At 45.5% G+C, this 25,250-nt stretch overlaps 1 protein-coding gene across 1 annotated transcript; it reads left to right on the plus strand.

Moving 5' to 3' along the window:
* The first annotated feature begins 9,900 nt into the window (after nt 1–9,900).
* On the plus strand, nt 9,901–12,665 carry LOC124661011. Its single transcript, XM_047198869.1, has 2 exons — nt 9,901–10,040; nt 11,443–12,665. The coding sequence occupies exons 1-2, from the start codon at nt 9,974–9,976 to the stop codon at nt 12,486–12,488; spliced, it is 1,113 nt and encodes a 370-aa protein (XP_047054825.1). The 5' UTR covers nt 9,901–9,973; the 3' UTR covers nt 12,489–12,665.
* The last annotated feature ends 12,585 nt before the right edge of the window (nt 12,666–25,250 follow it).

The raw sequence follows: 25,250 nt of genomic DNA on the forward strand, positions 1-25,250 counted from the left end.
ATGGTAGAGAAGTCACGTTTTCGTTTGGCCCTCCACATCATCTAGAGAAGCCAATAGTTATAACGTATACGATGCATTATATCTTATTGTCATCACTTACAATTAATGAGAATTAATTAATTTTGGTAGAAAATCATGTTGCTAAGGGAAGAAATGTGATACAATGGTGAAACTGGTCTTTTCTTATTTTCTAAGGGATCATCCCTTAGTTAAGGAAATACAACCTTCTCTTTTCCTATTCTCTCTTCTCGAACTCAGCTAAAATCCTGCGTGGCAGCTCTAAGGGAAGCTTGACATCACTCCATTGGACATGCCCTAACTATTTTTTTTGCAATTGGCTAAATAGGGTAGACAAAAAAAGAAAAACCCACGTTAGAGTTGTAGTTTGTGCTTTGCTATGGGCGATATGGAATGTGCATCTTTATTCTTTAATGGGAAAAATCATCATTTTTCTAGGTTATTTCTTTGGCTACCCATTGGATTCATATTGGCTCTATCTTCGTCCAGAGGAGGAGCATCTTACTATGGATATTGGGTACAACTGACTGGTTATGGTTGCACGTGATTTCTACAGCCAGTACGATTGACGTGCTAATCGAAGACTAACATGACGATGCAAAGGTGCTTCATGCTTGTGTTGTTTAGATGGATCTTTTTTTTAGAAACTTTGAGTGATTCATGAAATGTAATAATGACTGATATCGAATGCTGGCTGTAATAACTATCTGATTTTAATAAAGAAAGCTATATGTACCAATTGATGCAGAGGCTAGGAAATCCATTTCGAAAAAAAAAATCGACCAAGAGACTTGCAACTCGTGAGAAACTTTTTCTGAGATCCACCTGTGAAGCATTGTACGTACATTTCTCATGTCAGAGTCCAGTGAGCAAGACTTTAGCTGCCCAAAAAGTCTACTGCCACGTAAGGGAGCTAACAAATACTGCTAGTTTTATTTTGAGAAAAAACTTATGAATGATGTATTTTTTATTAGCAATTAATAAAATCTTGTTGTAGTGGCCGGTCCTTCTTAATCTAGCTGGAGTAGTGAGTTTTGGAAGGCTATGCCGAAGAATGTAACAGTGCACTCTATCACCCTATGCCTGGACTTTGCTGGACTTGGTGATATTTGGTCGTACGCACCATGCTTTTATTCCGACCGTTTGTTTTTAAGGGATTATCTAGCGTTTGTTGCAAACATGTGACATTTTGGTTCATGGTGAAGTTAGAGGTGGAGAATATCATAAAGATCGTATTGGAGGAGTAGCAATGGAGGTTCGAGTATTTGCGCTCTCTTGAGGGACTTGCTTTGTGTTTTAGGTTTCACAGTGGCAATATGCAAGGTAGGGGCAATACAAGTGAAATTTAAAGTCTTACCTTTTAAGGTGAAAATTCAAGGTCTAACCTTGATTGGTTGTGACTAGCAATAGCCTTATTAAAGGCATTGTTTTGAGAGTGGGAACTATCTCCAAGGTGAAACCTAAGATCTTTGATCGGACAACGATGGCGCTTGTTCTCTTTTTGAGCTGTTGTTTTTGGAGAGTCTCTAGTTCATGTGTTGTCTTGGTGATAGATGTATTGCTGTTGTCAAGGCTAGAATACAGTAGCGGTTTTTTTTAGCTCCCCGCTGACTAGATCTTTTATTTTCTTAGTTTTATTTTCTTTTTTTAGCTGGCTACCATTAGAGTATTGTATGGTTCTCGGTTTTGGTTTGTAGTAGTGCTGGATGTGCGCGAGCAGAAAGATCCTTTTGGCGAAACGCCGGCTGTGACCATCGATCCAGTCCTTTCCTCAACTTCTGACGCGTTCGGCATGCAAGTCTGCTGCTCTCTATCCATGATACGGCTTGCCGCCGGAGCTAGCTCGGGCACTGGAATATTTGTTCGTGGACTGGTACGTAGCGGATCGAGGGCGATTTGGTGCAGGCGATCTCCAGTTTACGACTGCAGAGGAAGAGGAACCCAGTACAATCATACAGTAGATCTCACGCGGCCTCGATCAATCGGGCACACAATGATGAGCACAGTACGTACTGTACGGTGCTCGTTCTCACGCGGACCACCTCCACGCGCCGTAGATCGCCGTTGGAGGAACTCCGCAGGGTGCTGCGTGACCACGCGTCCTCGTCGGTGCGGGTCCGTAGAATGCGCCCGCGGACGTGGAGCGAAAGCTGAGACCGAGCGGCCGGGACCCGCGAGGATTGGTGGCGGCTGCAGCGCGACGGCGATGGCAGATCGCAAGGGGCAAGGGCCGGCGTGGCCTGGTGTCGGTCGCGGTCTCGCTCACCACCGCTCGCCGGATCGCGCCGCGTGCCTACTTGCCGATGCCGAGCCTCATCAGGTGAACGTGCCCGTGTCCCGTCCGGCAGGGCCCCGCCTGCCAGGGGAACCGACTAGCTAGGAGGTGATCGGGGAACCAGCTCGTGGCCAGCTAGCTGCTCGATCCCGTCCTCGTCCAAGCTTGGGCCCCTAGCGATCGGACCGGCGCCGGAGCTCGCCGAGAATCGGCTTCAGGCCACACCCGCTAGCTAGCTGGGGCCACGGCACACAGTTGATGGTTTCAGTTATCCACTTCTCTGTCTCGCAGATCCAGCACGTCAATCAACTGAACGCGGATCATCACCACCATCGTGTAGCAGACTCCACACAAAGGCAGTAGTAGAAGAGATCAAAGAAGCATCCACAAGAAATTCAGGACAAATCCAAAGACAAAAAAAAAAACCCAGCTTAACGCGACTGAAGCCGGTGCTCGGACGAGAATGTGCTACGCTACACAAGATCGGTTCGTTCCGTGCAAGTTTTGGAAGCGCAAATCACGGAGCTGAATTCAGAGTATGTTACGCGACAGACAAAAACCCTTCCCCTACTTCTGGCCCCTGGCCTTGTCTATGTAAAACTCATTCTAAATTAAGCTGGGGTAGCTAGCTAGCGCCACAGCAGGAAACTGCAGCTTAATACGCGCGTCGTCGAGGCTATCCATGAGAGCTCGTTGGCATGCATGTGCTCGTGTTTGGCTCCATCGACGGAACAAGACGTGAGGTCCATGCGTGGTAACGTGAGACCTTCCCCTCTGCTCGCTCGCTCCGCCGACGCGAGGCAGCGCCGGCCGCACGCGCACAATTCCCCGTGCTCTTTTCACGCCGGAAATTCAATGGCTAGCATGCGAATCGAAAGCAAGGTCGGTCGGTCACTTCCAGGTGAAGAAATCTACGAGCCAGGGTCTTGTCGCTTGCCACGGAGTACACAGTTTTTTTTTTATACGGAGTAAAAAAAACACAGTACCACTCATATCTATGAACCCCGCATATGCACATCCTACTCCTATGAATACCTTCAGAATATTCGGCCTTTATATGTGATATATAAATATTAAACCTGAAATTTAAACTCTGGTGAGCTAAGGGTACAACCACGCTCCTAACCACCCAACCTCAGATTAGTTCTCATACATCATTCTATTTCTTCGAGTAGATAAAAAAATGGAAAATAGGTGATGGGTCCCGGGATCTGGAGTAACTGATAACGGGGGAGCCCCAAAATCCGTACTTCCATGCTTCTTAAAATTTGAAACAAAATTTCTACATGTAAATCATACATGTTTGCATATGCGTGCAATTTTTAAATCTAAATTTGAAAGTATGTAGTTCAAACAAAAATGTCAAGTTCCGAATGAACAGTCAAAAAAATTCCCCCTCCTGACTTGTCTATAACTTAAGGCCAGTACATTATGTAACTTAGTCCTAGCCTAAGTAATATTGAGTTTAGAAGTACCCAGATTCAAAAAAAAAAAAATCCTTTAGAAGAAAAAAATTAGCACGCGAGTATGTGTACATGCTCCCACCAATCTTACTTGTCGCTAAAACGAGCATACTCTCTCCGTCCATAAATAAGTGGAGATGCAGATTTTTTCAAGAGAGATTATCATGTGGGTAGATAATTGCATTGGGAAAATGCAAATCAACATATTTCTCCTCTTTAATTCTTGCACCTCAAATGAACTAATAGTATGTAGAAAATAAAGATAACATGTGCTTAATATTACTGGGTTTGATTTCCGTGATGAGAGAGAAGCAACTTTTTCTACTCTTTTAAGTGCATTGGAAACATAGGAGTGGACTTTTCTATGAACAAAGTTTGAGGATAAACCCCGTTCACTTATTTAAGGACGGAGGAAGTACAAAATTGTGTCCAAACATGTGTGAATCAGCGACAAGTACTTGGTACATCTAAATTTAGATAAATCTATGATACCAAATTATACCAACATTCAATTTGTTGTAAAAGCGACAAGCAAATAACGAAGAACGAAACAAGAACACACGCAGGAGACACAAGATTTAACGTGGAAAACCCCTTCCAACACAGAAGGGGAAAAACCACGCGCGCCAACCAGCAAAACTTCACTATATCGGGGAGTGTTTACAAACGCCGTGGGTTATCTTTTAATCTGATAAACCCTAGCCGGCGGCTTACAAGATGTATATATAGGTGGTGCCAACGATCCGTACCGTACCGCGGGGGCTGCCGGCGACGGGTCTCGCTTCGCTCGTCAGAAGTTAGCCTCCCTTTAGTATATGAATTTGAATCACAATATAACACAACTAAAATTAAACAAATCTATAACATATTTTTGGGAACCGAGGGAGTAATATAGATCGGATGGGTAGGAGAATTATGTACTGTAGTAGAGCCGGGCGACATCCGACATGAGTCGCTCTTGCGTCTTTAACCCAGGAGGGGGTCCATGACCATCCCCGTGGATAGGGCTGGAATTCGAGTCGAGCCGAGCCAGCTCGGCTTGACTCGCTAAAGCTCGGTCAACAATCGAGTTAGCTCGACTCGACTCGTTTAATAATCGAGTCCAGATTTGAAACTCGGCTCGACTCGCAAAGCTCACGAGTAACTCACGAGTAGCTCGTTTCAAATTATCAAATAGAACATGTAATATGTATAATGCATTTTCCCTGAATATTTGGGCATAAATAACAACAACAAGCATTAGGACTATGGTAACACAAAAATATAAACCACAATGATCAATATATCATCAGCATAAGATTGCCAAGTTGAGAAACCACAAATATATTTGCGCATTTTGGTGGGTTTGGGCAGAATTCATTTTTATCGAGCTAAACGAGCTACTCGCGAGTTCGATGAACTCGGCTCGTTTAGCTTGAACTCGTTTAACAACAAAATATGAAACTCAGCTTGGCTCATTATACACCGAGTTCGAGTCGAGGCGAGTCGAGTCACGAGTTACTCGTTTAGCTCGTGAGTTTCGAGTTTTAATTCCAGGCCTACCCGTGGATGGTACGCGCTAGCACCGCACTGCTCCCCAGAGAAGTCTCAAACAGGCGCAGGAACCGGGTCCCCATGCCATCGTCCAGACCACGTACACGGTACACCTGCCTGCGTGCTGCGTTCCTCCAAACTCAGAGATCGGCGTCGAAAGCAACACGGTGCAGTGCACGCCATGTACCCGCACATGGCCTCCGAATCCGGCCGGCCCGCCCTGTAGTAATTTATCAATGCCGATCGACAGCGGCGCCGCACATGGAAACCATCCCTTGTTTTATGGGGCTGCACATCGCTCACTAACTCGGCCACATGCACTTGCGTGCAATCAATCAAAGATGATCGATCGACCGCGGTGACTCGTGTCTCTCTTCTTCCGCGGAAGACGCACTGTGCCCTTGACCCCGGTCTGACCACGATTGATTACCCAGGTACACGGAATCGGGAAAGACCAGCTAGTTTGTTTTCCAACACAGTACAATCGCTTATGATGCTCATAAATACGTGTATACCCTCATTTTTACGAACACATAAGTATGCCTTATCTTGTAAGCATCCCTTAGAAACCGAGCGGCAGGTGCTAAGATATCAACAGGAACATAGTCTCTCTTGCTGAAAGAATATTCTATCTTTTATGAGATATCAAAAACGTTAAATCAGGATTTTAGTTTTTGCTAGAACCGGTATCACTGATCTTCTAACCATCTAACCATATGTTGTTTCAGAGAGGACGAGCTAGCTAGGTACTATCATCTTGCTCGAAATTCCGCTTTAGCTCGTATGTATGTGTAGATACATCCATTAACATTGGCGCCTAAGACTGCAACTCCCACTCTTCTTACACGAGCCCCTCTCCCCCCGCGTCGCCCTCCTCTGGCGACAAGGGGGGAACCCTAGCCGCTGCAGCCTCTAGCCCCTCCACCCCTCTCCCTTGCTTGGCCGCCGCCGGAGAGGGGCCGGCAAAGCCGCGCGCGCCCCCGGGGAAGGTGGCGGCGGGGCATTCTCTCCCCCTCCCGCGTCCCCTGGCGAGAAGGAGCTCGCCCGGGCGCGGCGATGTGCGGCGGGCGCGGTGGGCCGACGGCTGGGCGCCGGCGGGGATGCGGGCGGCCGTGGTGGTGAGCGGCCAGGTCGAGGTCGGGGGGCGGAGGTGGTGCAGCGGGGCTTGGCGGCGCGCGCACGGGCCCAAATGGGCTCCTGCGGGCCTGCTCGGGCTTGCTCCGGGTCGCTGGCTCGGCCTGGTCGGCCGGCGCGGCGGCCTGGCTCGGCGACCCCATCCCCCCCCCCCCCGGGGGTCCGAGGCAGCACGGCGGCGGGCGGAGCTCCGGCTCCTCCCAGATGTGGCGGCGTCGACGGCGGCTCACAACTGCTGTCCGGCGAGGGTGGGCGGGGTGGCGGCCCCTCTCCCCTGCTTCTTCCTCTGCGGGTGGTGGTCGGCCGGTTGCTCGTCGCGGCGGCGTCGGCTCCTGCCGGCGGTGAGGTTGGTGGTCCTACGTGGTGTGGCGTCGTCGCCGCGTGGGAGGTGCTTGTGCCAGTGATTCGCAGGCCGGCGGCGTTGTGGGTCTCCCTCTTCTCCGTTCGGCAACGTGGGAGTGCGGAGGTTCGGCTGCTCCGAGCGAAAGCTGATGGCGCGACAGCTGCGGATGTCGCTATCCTCTTGGATGGAGCCTTCGACCTCCTCCGCTCCCGGAGCATAGTTCTTCGGGTGAAAGCCTAGGCCGTGGCAGGGCCGGACGACGGCGTCGATCCACGTCGCTTCCCTCTTGGGGGCGTCGTCTTGAAGACTTTGTTCCCCGGCCGTGCTTTCCCGAGGGCTGGACTTGTACGGCATCGCGGCGGGTGGCCGGTGATGTGTGAGGTCCGTGTGGTGGCTTGTGTGGCAACGATGGCGGTGGTGAGCGATGGTCTGGTAGCGTCAAGACCTTGGCTTCGGCGAGCGTCCGAGCTTCTTCGTCTTGTGTTTCGCTTGCAGTGGAGTCGGAGCTGCTATGGTTTGTCGAGTTTCTTCATTTGAGCGGCGTACGATGACCTGCAGGGTGGCCCTCTGGCGATGATCTTCCTCGGCGCATGTCTTGCGCTTATCCTCTTCGCAGCTCGTCATCGAGTCGAGCTGCCTGTTGCTTCACGAGGAGTCGCTTGTTTGGCGGTGGCCGGCTTGAGCTTCACGGTGCCGCTTCGGCGAGGTCTTGGTGGTTGGTTCTTCGTGAAATCGGAGTCGATGAAGAGTGATGACGATGACGTTGAAGGTCAACCGTGACGACTTCTCGCTTCGGAGCCCTGTGTATCTTGTGTGGGTTGCCAAGGTGGCTCTGTGCCCCCGCGGCGGTCGTGCTCCATGACGGTCGTCGAGGCACTTGTTTCGGTTTTCGGCCGGTTTCCCGCTAATAAACTGGCCAAATTCTGTACTTCTTCTTTATTAATGAAAATGGTAAGTCTTTTGCCTCGTTTTTAAAAAAAAGATACATCCATTAACCAAACAAAATTAAAATATCAAAAAATACTGAAAAAAATAATGGGGCACATCAGACATGTCATGTTCCCACACAAAGTTTCGTGACAACAAATACCATTTTTTTATGCTCCAAAATAGCTATCCAACCCCAATTTTCTGTCTTCTCACATAAGAATAGTTTTTTTTTTCTGAAACATATGCGCGAGCATAAAATGTACACCTGAGTTTTTTCCGGCTTCGTACACTCTCCACAAAATATTTCTATTTTGGCAAATGTATTCGCATACAATATCTAGATGTACAGCTCGTAGTCATGTTTAATTTTTTAACACTTTTAAAAAGCATTAAAAAAATATATTTCATAATAGGGTTTCTATATCTATGAGTCAAAACACCACCCATGCCTCATCTTTGTGTATTTCTGAAACAAATACAGTACTAGTAGAATGATCCAAGGATTTAACGACCGCGGAACAGCAGCTGGCAGTTTCCCCTGCAGCTCTTGTTGTTGAGTGCAAGCGAGCGAGCTTCTTCTTGTCTTGCTGGGTTTTCCCTGTGTTCGTTTTTCTGTCTGTCTTGGCTGATGCAATCTTCGAGGGACAAGCGTCGCATGGCTTACGGCTCGTGCACATGCACACATGGCACCATGTGTCAGTTGAGGTTGATATGTACTGCTACTGCACTACATGGGTATCTTTGCCAATCTCCCCGATCGACGCCGATCATACCTCCAGCGTGATCATACCTGTCCTTTTAGTTTCCCTGAACGTGCGCAACTACACCATGAATCCTACATGGCGGTTGGCGGATTGTGAATTAGGTTTTCTTTTGCAAATATACCCAGGAAAAACTTATTCCTCGTCATGTCTCCTTGGTAAAACTATTTGGAAAGCCTTCGGCACCGCCGAAATTGTGCAAGTCGGCGCCACCTCAACATGACACCAAAGCAGATTGGCGCCAAGCCACATGGGGCCAAAGTGAGATCGACATCAAGGGCAATGGCGGTGAACTACCAAGAGTGGTTCCGTGTTGTTTTTTACTTGGTGTCGAGTTGCACAACTTCAGCTCCAATATTGATGACACCAAACTCAGAGGTCAGATTTTGAAATAGTTTTGCCAAGGGTTTAGAGAAAGAATTGGTTTCGCCGAGGGATCAGATTTGTCAAAATATACGTGATGTGTCATGCAAAAGACTAGCTAGGGACGAATGATTTTGCACTTCATAGCTATTTCTTTTGAGGTACGGAGTAATTTCTAAGTTGCAGAGGGTATTCTTCTCTTCATAGTTCTTTGTTTCGAGACAATATTTCACTTGTTGAAAGTATTTTGCACTCACTATCTACACTTAAATATGTGGACTCTGAATAAATTCGACTCACGAGTTTCACAATCCTGGCCTCTTTGGTTTAGGGGATATAATGTGAAGCGTTAATATTCTCTTATGGAACCAACATAAAGCAGTTGAAGAAACCTTCTATTTCCGTAAAACAAAAATTGAAAGAAAATATCTCCCATGTCCCCATGTGAAGATGCATGCAACCGAAGAAAAACATTTTACGTTATCTCCTATATGTGGCTTGTTTGATTCACATAATTTACAAAACGTAGAAATATAAAAAAATATAGAAATCAAATGTCATGGCATATTAAAGCCTATAAGAATTGAGAACACATGAATATGTATTTCATGTTGTCCTGCAAACCAAGCTGTTGACGCGGACACGAGCTGATCAGTAGCGGAGTAACTGCCGACACGGCCGAAGTAACCCTGAAAATCACGAAACTACCCCCTGACCGCCGCACCGAATCAGTGTTTCGCGACCGGGTCGACTACGCTAGCAGCGCGTTCGTGTAGATCAGGCACCGCCACGCGTGCGCGTTGCGAAGATACAGGATGAGCCATGTGACCACACGGAGGCACTGTCCCCTGGAGCCCGAGGGCAGGATCGTCATCTCCCAATCCAACTCAAAACCTCTCGGCCACTGCCGTCCGTCGCCTCTCCAGGTGGACACGTGTAGGGCCGAGATCGACCGCCCGCCCGCTGGGGCTCACAGTGGCATTTCTGCTAATAAAGGCCATCCTCGAGGTTGTTTAGAGTAGCGGCTGCTCTATAAGTACAGCCACGCCGTTGCTCAGTTCGTCTCATCCATCCCGAGCTTAAAGCAAAGCGAGCAAATCAGAAAGACAGAGAGGGGTTCAGGAAGAAGAAGACCAAGGAAGAGGAGGACACAATGCGTTGCGCCGTGCTCTTGCTGCTCCTCTGCGCGGCGGCGCGCGCTGCCGCCGTCGTCACCGACGGTGAGACGACTGCTTGCTGAATTTTAACCATGTTTAATTTGTAGGAGCGCTGGTTCGTAAAAGAAGGCGCAGGCAGAACGTTAATCATGATTTTACCTCATTTTTTTGCTGTTAATTGCGCCAAGTGCTAGCGATCTCTATCTCGCTACTGCGCCTTTTGCCACTCCCTTTGCTGCCCGTTCCTTGCTGTTGTTCTCCGTGCCATCGCTGATACAGTGATGCTGATAGTACTAAGGTGATGTAGTTTGATTGGTTTCAAGTAAACTTGAATGCATGGGTGACTAGTAAGTTTGTTGGTTTGTCGCCATGTACGATAAATAATTAGACTCGCATGAAATCAAAGGATAGGTGTTCTCCCCATACTGATATTCAGACAGGAAAAAAATATGTCACCAGTGCAAAACTGTACTCCTGACAACTGATAACTTTGAGGTTGAACAGTGGGCTGTTGTAGCACAAGAGTACGCTAGGCCAGTCACCAATAAATAGGCCGTTCATGCAAATGGGTAGAGTACATCAGTAGAGCGCTCCACCCAGCTCTGACAAGTCGGTACAATGTTTGACCGCTAATTCAGTTTTAACGCAAGCGTTGCCATCTCGCGAACACTGGTCTGGCTGGATCCGCTGGACCCCTCGCCATGCATGGCCGATCTTCGTAACAGGACGAATGATTCCGGTTCGCTGTCATATGCATGAACTAGGCCATGATTTGATTTAGTGGAGATGCGTAGTAGGGTATAACTGTCGGCCGCCCTCACATGGCTGCTTGTATTATCATGTATGCACATGGGGATTCTTTTTGCTGGTTAGTACTGACGCGATCTCCTGGGGGTATAGCTCCCATGGCTGAACAAACATGCTCCGATGCTCGCTCACCGTCCAGAGGACCCTTTTCAGTAAACAAACATTAGATTGTGCTACTATCGGTGTGTACTATAAGTACCCAGGAGGTAATGTTCGGTTCGATTAGTTTTCTGTTTGAGCTGCATCGATCTCATGCGTGGACAGAGCTCTGCAGCATGTGCATGGTGGATGGAGTGGGTAGTGAATGCGTCGTCTGTGGGCTGTGGCAGAGTAACATGCGCCCATGTAGAAGAAGAGACCTCTGTCGTCGGTGGCAGTTAACAATAACTAACTAGCGAAACAGACAGCCCTGGGTGCTCCCTGCTCGGAGCAGCTTGCTTTCCCTTCTAGCTCCTCCAGCAGTAATGGCTGCAACGACCAGATCATACTGGCGGGCCTTGTGCAGATGCCCTCTCTGTAGAACAACATGAATTAGACTTATGTGATCTCTTGAAATAAGTGTGATTCTGATAATTTTACATCCATGATTTGATGATTAGCTAGATGAAGAAACGTTCTATGCTGCAATTTACTTATCGGCAAATGAATATGGGTGCAGGGCTTGTGCCGAACGGCAACTTCGAGTACGGCCCGCCCAAGAAGGACCTGGTGAACGGCACGGTGGTGAAGGGCGGCGACTCGATCCCCAGCTGGCGGACGTCGGGGTTCGTGGAGTACATCGAGTCCGGGCACAAGCAGGGCGACATGCTGCTGGTGGTGCCGCAGGGCGCGCACGCGGTGCGCCTCGGCAACGAGGCCTCCATTACGCAGCGCCTCGCCGTCACCCGGGGCGCCTACTACGCCGTCACCTTCAGCGCCGCGCGCACCTGCGCGCAGGCGGAGGCCATCAACATCTCCGTCAGCCCCGAGTCCGGCGTGCTCCCCATGCAGACCATCTACGGCAGCAACGGCTGGGATTCCTACGCCTGGGCATTCAAGGCCAAGTTCGACGCCGTCGACCTCGTCATCCACAACCCGGGCGTCGAGGAGGACCCCGCATGCGGCCCGCTCATCGACGCCGTCGCCATCAGGGCGCTCTACCCGCCCACGCTCTCCAAGGGAAACATGCTCAAGAACGGAGGGTTCGAGGAGGGGCCATACTTCCTGCCCAACGCGTCCTGGGGCGTGCTCGTGCCGCCGAATATCGAGGACGACCACTCGCCGCTCCCCGCCTGGATGATCATGTCCTCCAAGGCCGTCAAGTACGTCGACGCCGCGCACTTCAAGGTCCCCGAGGGCGCGCGCGCCGTCGAGCTGGTCGGCGGCAAGGAGAGCGCGCTTGTGCAGGAGGTGCGTACTGTGCAGGGCTGGACCTACCGCCTCTCCTTCGCCGTCGGGGACGCCGCCGACGGCTGCACGGGGTCCATGGTCGCTGAGGCCTACGCGGCGCGCGCCACCGTCAAGGTGCCGTACGCCTCCAAGGGCGTCGGAGGGTACAAGCGCGCCGTGCTCGAGTTCGCCGCCATCGGGAGCCGCACTAGGATCGTGTTCCAGAGCACCTTCTACCACATGAAGGCCGACGGCACGCTCTGCGGTCCCGTCATCGACGACGCCAAGCTCGTCCCCCTCCGCAAGAAGACCACCGGCCGCAGGCTCATGCTATAAGCTCCATGGTGTCCGCCGTCATGCACCACCGGATCGGAGTCGGTAGTGTGTATTGGTACTAGGTTTTCTGTGCGCGGGGTATAATGTGTGTTCGCGCCTGGTGTCGATCCGCTGGTTCGTGCACCGTGGTTATACTTGCGGTTGCACGGGGCGCTTGTTTAATTTTGTTTCTTTTCATTGTCAAGAGAGGAGGTGATGCATGCTGTGGCTTGGCCCCAGGGCTTACATATATATAGGCCAAAGCCAAACCATGACATAACAAGGCACTCTCAATGCCAAATGCAAAGTATCAGTAACTATTTTTCTCTTCAGATAAAGCACAAAGAGAAAAAGCCCAATTTGGTCTATGAAGTTGTCCCACATGTGCGTTTTGGTCACCAATTTGCAAATCCTGAATTCTGGATCATGAAGTTGCCTCGTGCGAGTGTCTTGGTCACTCCGTCACGGTGACCGTTAGTTTGCGTGGCCAATTGGTTTTTTTGCAAATTGTCCCCTAGAATTTTGTTTTCTATTTTTCTAGTTCTCTGAATGATTTTTTAGGGGGCAATTTGCAAAAAAAATTGGCCACATCAGCGAAGTAACACTGGCTGTGGCGGATTGACCAAAACACTCACGAGGGGCAACTTCTTAACCCAAAGTACACGAATTGCAAGTTAGTGACCAAAACGAATATTCGGAGCAGCTTCATATATCAAATTGGAGATTATCTCAATCACAAAAGTAACTGGATAATGGATTTGCGGTTTGTGATGCACAATCGAGCAACTACCATTTCGGAACTAAACATACACCATTTATCGATGTCATTTTTTTCTCTCCATTCTCTCATTTCAATTTGTCTACGCTTTGAGATTTCAAGCTCGGATTCATTCGATGTTTTTGACAAAAAGAACATGTCGAGAGGTTAGGGAGCAAACTTCTCGAGATGTAGGATCCCGTGGCCACCGAGCTTGGCTGGTCGGCAAGCTAACTTCCATTTTATATTGCATTGGCCTACCGAGACCTTGGTAGTGCCCGTCCACAAAAAGACACGCTCGATCGTGTTGATGTTGTATAGGCATCCAGGGGGATGGCGAGCAGAGTGAGCTGAAAGATGGCTTGTGAAGTGAGAACGGGTTTGGCAAGAGCTCCCCGACCGGCCGTGTTGATGTTTTCAACATAACAAGCTTTCCCGCCATTTTGTCTTCAATAGGTTGAAAGTTGAATTTTTTTAGTTGCCAAGCCGATAGCGGGAGACCAAGATACTTCATGCGGAAGGAAGCATGTAGCACCGGTAACTCGAGAAGCACCTCGTCCAAGTCAATGACATCACACCAAATAGGAACCATCAAGCTCTTTTAGAAGTTAGTCTCTAAACCGGTGACAATGCCGAAGGTTGTAAGGATGGAGGAAAGCTTTTGAATTTCCTACTACTGGGGTGCCACGAAAACAGCCGCGGCGTCCACATATAACGAGGTACGGAGGACGGTTCCCCACCCTCTAATCTTGCAAAGAAGGTCGTTATTGGTGGCTGATACCTTCGATCTGAAGTACCGGATATAGTATAGTTGCTTTTTCCCTAGAAGATCTAGGTTTATATTGATTCTTGGAAAGCGGTTGTTGTGGTGATTTACTCAAGCAGGACCTTGTTAACTTTTAGAATCTTTGTCTCACCGGACCTTCGAGTTTACTTGGGGTTTGTGAGGAAATCAATGGAAATAGGTTAGGGCTAAGGTTTTACCTGCATTTGTGCATACATGTTATGGGATAAAATATAATAATAAGCATAATTGTACTGAGTTCAATTAAGATTAGATTCTTGTGGGTGATGCGTCCTTATGTACTATAGACTCTAGTCGAGCTGGTTATTTACAGACTATTGTCCAGCCCATTCACTCCAATTGAGCTGGTTATGAAGTATTATTAAGTGATCCACGGGTCAAAGCATTAATATTAATGACATTATCATTATTCCCTAACGGATCTCAAACTACCACCATACTCCCCCAACTGTCAGTGGGTTTCGAAAGATGCAGCAGATTACCACTAATCTCACCTGATTACCTTTATCAATCATCAGGGTATTGGGTACTTGACAAGTCCTAGATTGAGGTTGGAGATAGAAATACAATCATACAAATCTTTAAATGAAAATTTAGCACAACACCCATGTAGAATTAGATGCACATGATATTGTAAGGTTAGGCCTCATCCCTCATCCCCCGAGAACTACTCACACATGATACAACCAATAATCATAAACATTGCAAAGGAATTATTAAGATCAATGTAAAATTTTCTTACAATGCCACAAATTATGTGATTTTGAAATAGATTTTCCTTATAGATTCTCCTAGTAGTTTCTACCGTTCGATTCTCCATTTGTGTAGTACTCGCACGATTGGAATTTAGCTAGCCATGGGATTTTCATCTAACTTGTGTTGTATTATTCCTAGTTTGATGAAATGACTAATATCATGCACATAAGAACCATTTACAAGCACACACACTAATCTCCATGTTTATATCTACTTCAGTATGCTCAACTGTTAACTCATGTATCACGTGCTTCATAATGAATGTTGATTTGTTTTATCTTATTCTTCCCTATTTTCTCTGCTATATTTCTGCTTAATGTGTCTTTTGTCAGTTGTGGTATCCGCATTCATACTATGTTTATTTTTGTCTCACCGACATAAGCTGAATGTTTGTAGTTCCGATTTTCTGAATTTTATTTTACATATGATTTATGCATCTTCTCATCATGTTTAATTCAGAGAACATATTTCTTTCTTCTTCAAAATCTGATTCTTCACTGATTCTTCTCTTATTCTATCCTAGGTGCAACCACACCCTTTTAAGTTGCAGGGTGCGTGACTTACCCATCGCAAGTAATTAGTTGGAGCCAAGCCACGAGTTACAATCAGCGGGAAAATCGTAGCTCGTAGTTGCGTCCTAGGTAAAACTGCAAACACAAGTTGCAACCCTATTGCAACTGTAGTCATGAGTTGCACCCTGGGTGTGTTTCCCCTATGAGTTTCAGCCTACGCGGAGCTGCAAGACACGAGGTTCAACCAGGTTGCAACTGTATGCATGAGTTGCAAGTTATGTGTCTTTTTCTGCTAGTTTGAACCTAGGTACAACTGAGAGAAGTTTCAATCGGGTTGCAACCTGGGTGTCTTTGCAACTGTAATCATGCCTTGAACCATGGGTGTCTTTTCCCCTATGAGTTTCAGCCTAGGCGGAGCTTCGAGAAACGAGCCTCAACCAGGTTGCAACTGTATGCATGCATGAGTTGCAAGCTATGCGTCTTTTCCCGCTAATTTGAAACTAGGTATAACTGAGAGCAGTTCCAATCGGGTTACAACCTGGGTGTCTTCCCCACGAGTTTCAACATAGGTGTAACTTTGAGCCAAGAGTTGGAACCTGGTTGCAGCCGTATGCATTGTCTGCAACATGACTGTATGAGTGTCTTCTTCCGCGAGTTTCAACCTAGACGCAACTGCGAGCCACGAGTTACATCTAAGTTGCAACTCTAGACATGTGTTGTAACATGTGTATTATTCCCGCGAATTTCAACCTAGGAGAAACTGCAAGCCACGAGTTGCAACGAGGTTGCAATCATAGGCATGAGTTGCAACCTGAGTGTTTTTTCCCGCAAGTTTCAACCTTGGGTCGACTATAGGCATGAACTGCAACCTTATAGGTTGTAACCCGAGTGTCTTTTCCTGCAAATTTCAACCTAGGTGGAAATGTGAGCTGAAAACTACAAGCCACGAGTTGCAACCAGGTTGCAACAATAGGCATGAGTTACAACTTGGTTGTATTTTCCCGTTTATTGCGGCCTAGGCGCACTTCGAGCCCAAGAGTAAGTGTGATTCTAGGAGCCTACTAGTTTGCATACTTTTGCTCATTTTTTATCGTGAATTTTTGAACCCCATATGTAGTTGTGAGGCTACTTGCATCCAGTTTGCAACTAGGAGACTAGTTAGTGTTGATTGTGAATCGAGGAGCTTATTTGCATCTGATGAGCAAGTAGTAGCCTAGTTGCATAGTTTTTGCATCTGATGCGCAACTTGGATCCTTTGTTGCATCCATTCCGCAACTAGTACCTTATTTGCATATGATGTGCATCTAGGACCTTTTATGTGCATATAATACGCAACCAGTCGCCCTATCGACATTAGATATTAAACTAGTTGTTCTAGTTGCATTTGATGTGAAAATAGGATCCTTGCATGCATATCATCCGCAACTAGAAGCATAGTTGCATAAAATATGCATCTAGGATCCTTTGTTATATTTGATCCGCAACTAGTGTCGTAGGTGTGTATGTTGTGCAACTAGTAACTTGCATATGATGCGAACAGTAACCTTAGTTGCATTTGATGAGAAATTAATATCCTAATTCCATCTAATGTGCAACTATTCTCCTAGTTGCGCAAGGAGCCATAATTGTGTCTGATGCGCAAATAGTATCCTAAATATCTGATGTGCTGATGGTGCTGCCATGGAAGTTGGCAATCTTGTTGGGGAACCCCAAGAGGAAGTTTTTCTTCAGTAAGAAACTAAGGTTTAATCGGCCAGTAGAAGAAAAGCTTGACTTCTGAAGGTGTTGCTAGCTGACTATTAGCAGGGCGCACTACCGGCGTCAACAACAACGTGGAACCTGCACACAACACAACCAAAATACTTTGCCCCAACTTACAGTGAGGTCGTCAATCTCACCGTTTTTTTATGAACACAAAGGATTAAATGTATCGAGTGAAAAGAGATGTTTATAGTAATTAAAGAGAACAATGCTTGCCGAAAGTAAACAGAACATGATTGCAGAAGATGAATTTATCAGTGTAAAGGAAAGGACCGGGTGATACGTCCCAAACGTATCGATGCTCCATGCTTGTTTTACACCAATTCATATATGTTTTTCTTACACTTTGTTGCACTTTTACATGATTTTCGGCACTGATGCCACAATGCCAGTTCCCTGTTTTCTGCCGTTTTTGTATTTCAGAAAAGTTGTACAGGAAATATTCTCGGAATTAGACGAAACAAAAGCCGAAGTCAATATTTTACCGAAAGGAAGACGAAGTCCAGAGGGGGGTCGAAGAGGTGCAACAGGGCGCCCAAACCACCCCTAGGCGCGGCCTGGACCTGGCCCACGCCTAGGGTAAATGTGGGGCCACCTGGCGCCCACCGACCTCGCCCTTCCACCTATATAAAGCCTTCGACGTGAAAATCCTAAATATACAAGCCTCCGTCCATGAAAAGTTCCGTCACCGCCGTCATCGTCCAAACGAGTTTCGGGGGTCAGAAGTTCCTGTTCCGGCACCCTGCCGTGACGGAGATTGACCCCCGGAGCCATCTCCATTGACTCCACCGCCTCCATTTCGACTCCATGATGGTTCGTGAGTAGTTCCCCCTGGACTACGAGTTCTCGGCTGTAGCTAGTTGGTATTCTCTCTCCCATGTACTTCAATACAATGATCTCATGAGCTTCCTTACATGATTGAGATCCATACGATGTAATCGGTGTTGTGTTTGTTGGGATCCGATAAATTGTGAAATTGTAATCAGATTATTCATCATATTATCATATACTGTTATTTAAGATCTTGAATGCTCTCCGGTACTTGTAGTTACCTTGATCAAGTAGTTGCCTGTATCTATTAGAGGGAGTATTTATGCTCGATAGTGGGTTCATGCCTCTAGTTTTCTGGAAGATTGAATTTAACTTCTAAGATTGTAGATATGCTATTGCTACTAGGGAGAAAACAACAATGTTTTATCTGAGGATAATTCTATTATTTACTTTACACACATTGCTTAATGCGATAGTCTGTTGCTTGCTGATACGTCCCAAACATATCTATAATTTCTTATGTTCTATGCTACTTTTATGATGATACTCACATGTTTTGTTCACACTTTATATCGTTTTGATGCGTTTTCCGGAACTAACCTATCGACGAGATGCCGAAGTGCCAGTTCCTGTTTTCTGCTGTTTTTGGTTTCAGAAATCCTAGTAAGGAAATATTCTCGGAATTGGACGAAATCAACGCCCAGTATCTTATAATTCCACGAAGCTTCCAGAACATCGGAGAGGGGCCAGAGGAGAGGCCCAGGGCCACCACACATGGTGGCGGCGCGGCCCAAGGGGGGCGCGCCCCCTGTTGTGTGGCTGCCCCGTAGCCCTTCCGACTCCGTCTCTTCGCCTATTTAAGCCCTGGTGACCTAAAACTTCGATACCGATAAGCCACGATACGAGAAAAGTTCCAGAGCCGCCACCATCGCGAAGCTAAGATTCGGGGGACAGAAGTCTCTGTTCCGGCACGCCGCCGGGACGGGGAATTGCCCCCAGAAGGCATGTCCATCGACACCACCGCCATCTTCATCACCGCTGCTGTCTCCCATGAGGAGGGAGTAGTTCTCCATCGAGGCTAAGGGCTGTACCGGTAGCTATGTGGTTAATCTCTCTCCCATGTACTTCAATACAATGATCTCATGAGCTGCCTTACATGATTGAGATCCATATGATGAGCTTTGTAATCTAGATGTCATTATGCTATTCAAGTGGATTTTACTTATGTGATCTCCGGACACTCCTTGTCCCACGTGTGTAAAGGTGACAGTGTGTGCACGGTGTGGGTCTCTTAGGCTATATTTCACGAATACTTATTCACCGAGTTATGATTTGAGTTGGATGTCTCTATGAAATTGTGGTGTGTTAGTACCTCCTATGAATGCTCACGAGTGACGGCGTGGGGTGTTTATTAGTACTTGGGAATACATCTTTAAGGTTTGCCTACATGATGAATTAGTGTTCGTTATCTTGCCAAAGAGTAATTCAGAATCGCATAGTGAAGTGCTTATTTATATTCCTTTATGATTGCAATGTTGAGAGTGTCCACTAGTGAAAGTATGATCCCTAGGCCTTGTTTCTAAGTATCGAATCTCCGTTTACTTACTGTTCTGTTGCATGTTTACTCGCTGCCATATTTTATTCAGATTGTTATTACCACTCATATTCATCCATACTACTTGTATTTCACTATCTCTTCGCCGAACTAGTGCACCTATACATCTGACAAGTGTATTGGGTGTGTTGGGGACACAAGAGACTTCTTGTATCGTAATTGCAGGGTTGTTTGAGAGGGATATCTTTGACCTCTACCTCCCTGAGTTCGATAAACCTTGGGTGATTCACTTAAGGGAAACTTGCTCGCTCGTTCTACAAACCTCTGCTCTTGGAGGCCCAACACTGTCTACAGGAATAGAAGCGTGCGTAGACATCAAGCTATTTTCTGGCGCCGTTGCCGGGGAACGAAGAAAAGCTACAACACAGAGATTCCTAACTCCCACGTCAACCACGCGCCATTAGTAGACAGCAAGCTATTTTCTGGCGCCGTTGTCGGGGAGGTAAGGTAAAAGGTATTCACATCCTCCGACTACTAAGCTATTTCCTAGCACTGTTGCCGGTGTGTGAGTGCTCGAAGCTATTTCCTTTAGATCCTGCAATTGCATCTTTTTGTTTCTTGTTAAACACTAGTAAGGCATAATGGAAAACAACTGTGAGCTTTTTAAACTATTTCCTGAGTTAAGACATGGATTGTTTGATGCGAAAATTAGAAAACCTATGGAACCTTATTTGCATGCTAGTAGTAATATTAGTATGAACGCTTTGAACACCATTGTTGATAATGATATAGAAAGTTCTAAGCTTGGGGAAGCTGGTTTTGATGAGCATGATATTTTTAGTCCCCCAAGCATTGAGGAGAAAATTTTCTTTGATGATACTTTGCCTCCTATTTATGATGATTATAATGATAGTGGTCTTTTGGTGCCGCCTACTATGGAGGATAAACTTAATTATGATTACAATATGCCTCCTATATTTGATGATAGCTACTTTGTTGAATTTGCTCCCACTACAATTAATAAGAATGACTATGCTTATGTTGGGAGTAGTAATAATTTTATGCATGAGACTCATGATAAGAATGTTTCATTTGATAGTTATATTGTTGAGTTTGTTCATGATGCTACTGAAAATCATTATGAGAGAGGAAAATATGGTTGTAGAAGTTTTCACGTTACTAAAACACCTCTCTATATGCTGAAAATCTTGAAGTTGCGATTGTCTAGTTTTCCTATGCTTGTTGCATGACTTATTTATTTACAAGATTCCTTTTCATAGGAAGTGGGTTAGGCTTAAATTTGTTTTGAATTTTCTTATTGATGCTCTCTTTTGCTTCAACTCTTATTTCTTGGGAGTGCATCATTAAAACTGCTGAGCCCATCTTAATGGCTATAAAGAAAACACTTCTTGGGAGATAACCCATGTTTTTATTTTACTACAGCAATTTTATTTTATATTTGAGTCTTGGAAGTTGTTACTACTGTAGCAACCTCTCCTTATCTTGATGTTCTTGCATTGTTGTGCCGATTAAAGTCTTTGATAGTAAGGTTCATACTAGATTTGGATTACTGCGCAGAAACAGATTTCTTGTTGTCACGAATTTGGGCAGCGTTCTCTGTACGTAACTCAGAAAAATCTGCCAATTTACGTGCGTAATACTCAGATATGTACGCAACTTTCATTCAATTTGAGCATTTTCATCTGAGCAAGTCTGGTGCCTCTAAAAAATTCGTCTTTACGGACTGTTATGTTTTGACAGATTCTGCCATTTATTTCGCATTGCCTCTTTTGCTGTGTTGGATGGATTTCTTTGTTCCATTAACTTCCAGTAGCTTTGAGCAATGTCCAAAAGTGTTAAGAATGATTGTTTCACCTCTGAACATGTCAATTTTTGATTATGCACTAACCCTCTAATGAGTTTGTTTTGAGTTTGGTGTGGAGAAAGTTTTCAAGGTTCAAGAGAGGAGGATGATATAATGTGATCAAGAAGAGTGAAAAGTCTAAGCTTGGGGATGCCCCCGTGGTTCATCCCTGCATATTTCAAGAAGACTCAAGCATCTAAGCTTGGGGATGCCCAAGGCATCCCCTTCTTCATCGACAACTTATCAGGTCACCTCTAGTGAAACTATATTTTTATTCCGTCACATCTTATGTGCTTTACTTGGAGCGTCTGTTTGTTTTGTTTTTTGTTTTTGTTTGAATAAATTTGGATCCTAGCATTCTTTGTTTGGGAGAGAGACACGCTCCGATGTTGCATATGAACACATATGTTCTTAGCTTTATTATTAATGTTCATGGCGAAGGTTGAAACTGCTTCGTTAATTGTTATATGGTTGGAAACAGAAAATGCTGCATGTGGTAATTGGTATAATGTCTTGAATAATTTGATAATTGGCAATTGTTGTGCTCATATAGATCATGTTTAAGCTCTTGCATCATGTACTTTGCACCTATTAATGAAGAACTACATAGAGCTTGTTAAAATTTGGTTTGCATAATTGATCTCTAGAGTCTAGATATTTTCTGGTTAAGGTGTTTGAACAACAAGGAGACGATGTAAAGTCTTATAATGCTTGCAATATGTTCATATGTAAGTTTTGCTGTACCGGTTTATACTTGAGTTTGCTTCAAACAACCTTGCTAGCCTAAACCTTGTATTGAGAGGGATTACTTCTCGTGCATCCAAATCCTTGAGCCTAAAACTATGCCATTTGTGTCCACCATACCTACCTACTACATGGTATTTCTCTGCCATTCCAAAGTAAATTACTTGAGTGCTACCTTTAAAACTTCATTCCTTGTCTTTGCAATATATAGCTCATGGGAAAATAGCCTTAAAAACTATTGTGGTGAAGAATATGTAGCTATGTATCTTATTTCTTAATAAGTTGCTTGTTGAGCGGTAACCATGTTCCTGGGGACGCCATCAACTATTACACCTTTGTTGAATATCATGTGAGTTGCTATGCATGTTCGTATTGTCTGAAGTAAGGGCGATTTTCATGATCAAATGGTTTGAGTATGCATATTGTTAGAGAAGAACATTGGGCCGCTAACTAAAGCCATGATCCATGGTGGAAGTTTCAGTTTGGACAACTAATCCTCAATCTCTTATGAGAATATTATACTGTTGTTGAATGCTTATGCATTAAAGAGGAGTCCATTATCTGTTGTCTATGTTGTCCCGTATGGATGTCTAAGTTGAGAATAATCAAAAACGAGAAATCAAATGCGATCTTTCTCCTTAGACCTTTGTACAGGCAGCATAGAGGTACCCCTTTGTGACACTTGGTTGAAACATATGCTATGCAATGATAATCCATGATAATCCAAGCTAATTAGGACAAGGTGTGAGCACTATTGGTAATCTATGCATGAGGCTTGCAACTTATAGGATATCTTATACATAACACATATGCTTTATTACTACCGTTGACAAAATTGTTTCTTGTTTTCAAAATGAAAAGCTCTAGCACAAAAATAGTAATCCATGCTTCCCTCTGCGAAGGGCCATTCTTCTACTTTATGTTGAGTCAGTTTACCTACTTCTTTCTATCTTAGAAGCAAACACTTGTGTCAACTATGTGCATTGATTCTTACATGTTTACTTATTGCACTTGTTATATTGCTTTATGTTGACAACTATCCATGAGATAAACATGTTGAAAGTTGAAAGCAACTGCTGAAACTTATATCTTCCTTTGTGTTGCTTCAATGCCTTTACTTTGAATTTATTGCTTTATGAGTTAACTCTTATGTAAGACTTATTGATGCTTGTCTTGAAAGTACTATTCATGAAAAGTCTTTGTTATATGGTTCAGTTGTTTACTCATTGTCTTTACCATTGCTTTGAATCTCTTCATTCATCTCATATGCTTTACAATAGTATTGATCAAGATTATGATAGCATGTCACTTCAGAAATTATTCTTGTTATCGTTTACCTACTCGAGGGCGAGTAGGAACTAAGCTTGGGGATGCTTGATACGTCCCAAACGTATCTATTATTTCTTATGTTCCATGCTACTTTTATGATGATACTCACATGTTTTGTTCACACTTTATATCGTATTGATGCGTTTTCCGGAACTAACCTATTGACGAGATGCTGAAGTGCCGCTCTCGTTTTCTCGCTCGTTTTTGGTTTCGGAAATCCTAGTAAGGAAAGATTCTCGGAATTGGACGAAATCAACGCCCAGTATCTTATAATTCCACGAAGCTTCCAGAACACCGGAGAGGGGCCAGAGGAGAGGCCCAGGGCCACCACACATGGTGGCGGCGCGGCCCAAAGGGGGGGGGGGGTCGCGCCCCCCTGTTGTGTGGCTGCCCCGTAGCCCTTCCGACTCCGTCTCTTCGCCTATTTAAGCCCTGGTGACCTAAAACTTCGATACCGATAAGCCACGATACGAGAAAAGTTCCAGAGCCGCCGCCATCGCGAAGCCAAGATTCGGGGGACAGAAGTCTCTGTTCCGGCACGCCGCCGGGACGGGGAATTGTCCCCGGAAGGCATCTCCATCGATACCACCGCCATCTTCATCACCGCTGCTGTCTCCCATGAGGAGGGAGTAGTTCTCCATCGAGGCTAAGGGATGTACCGGTAGCTATGTGGTTAATCTCTCTCCCATGTACTTCAATACAATGATCTCATGAGCTGCCTTACATTATTGAGATCCATATGATGAGCTTTGTAATCTAGATGTCATTATGCTATTCAAGTGGATTTTACTTATGTGATCTCCGGAGACTCCTTGTCCCACGTGTGTAAAGGTGACAGTGTGTGCACCGCGTGGGTCTCTTAGGCTATATTTCACGTGAATACTTATTCACTGAGTTATGATTTGAGTTGGATGTTTCTATGAAATTGTGGTGTGTTAGTACCTCCTATGAATGCTCACAGTGACAGCGTGGGGTGTTTATTAGTACTTGGGAATACATCTTTAAGGTATGCCTACATGATGAATTAGTGTTCGTTATCTTGCCAAAGAGTAATTCAGAATCGCATAGTGAAGTGCTTATTTATATTCCTTTATGATTGCAATATTGGGAGTGTCCACTAGTGAAAGTATGATCCCTAGGCCTTGTTTCTAAGTATCGAATCTCCGTTTACTTACTGTTCTATTGCATGTTTACTCGCTGCCATATTTTATTCAGATTGTTATTACCACTCATATTCATCCATACTACTTGTATTTCACTATCTCTTCGCCGAACTAGTGCACCTATACATCTGACAAGTGTATTGGGTGTGTTGGGGACACAAGAGACTTCTTGTATCGTAATTGCAGTGGTTGCTTGAGAGGGATATCTTTGACCTCTACCTCCCCGAGTTCGATAAACCTTGGGTGATTCACTTAAGGGAAACTTGCTCGCCGTTCTACAAACCTCTCGCTTTTGGAGGCCCAACACCGTCTACGTAAATAGAAGCGTGCGTAGACATCAAGCTATTTTTTGGCGCCGTTGTCGGGAACGAAGAAAAGCTACACCACAGTAGATTCCTAACTCCCACGTCAACCACGCACCAGCAGTAGACAGCAAGCTATTTTCTGGCGCCGTTGCCGGGGAGGTAAGGTAAAAGGTATTCACATCCTCCGACTACTAAGCTATTTCCTAGCACTGTTGCCGGTGTGTGAGTGCTCGAAGCTATTTCCTTTAGATCCCGCAATTGCATCTTTTTGTTTCTTGTTAAACACTAGTAAGGCATAATGGAAAACAACCGTGAGCTTTTTAAACTATTTCCTGAGTTAAGACATGGATTGTTTGATGCGAAAATTAAAAAACCTATGGAACCTTATTTGCATGCTAGTAGTAATATTAGTATGAACGCTTTGAACACCATTGTTGATAATGATATAGAAAGTTCTAAGC

The sequence above is a fragment of the Lolium rigidum genome, chromosome 6 (genome assembly GCF_022539505.1).
Source record: "Lolium rigidum isolate FL_2022 chromosome 6, APGP_CSIRO_Lrig_0.1, whole genome shotgun sequence".
NCBI lineage: Eukaryota > Viridiplantae > Streptophyta > Magnoliopsida > Poales > Poaceae > Lolium > Lolium rigidum.

Bases quoted from the DNA above. Each gene is read 5' to 3' on its own strand.
- LOC124661011 (XM_047198869.1), top strand. From the start codon at position 9,974: ATGCGTTGCGCCGTGCTCTTGCTGCTCCTCTGCGCGGCGGCGCGCGCT. The intron at 10,041-11,442 runs GTGAGACGACTG...ATATGGGTGCAG, and splicing joins TGCCGCCGTCGTCACCGACG to GGCTTGTGCCGAACGGCAAC.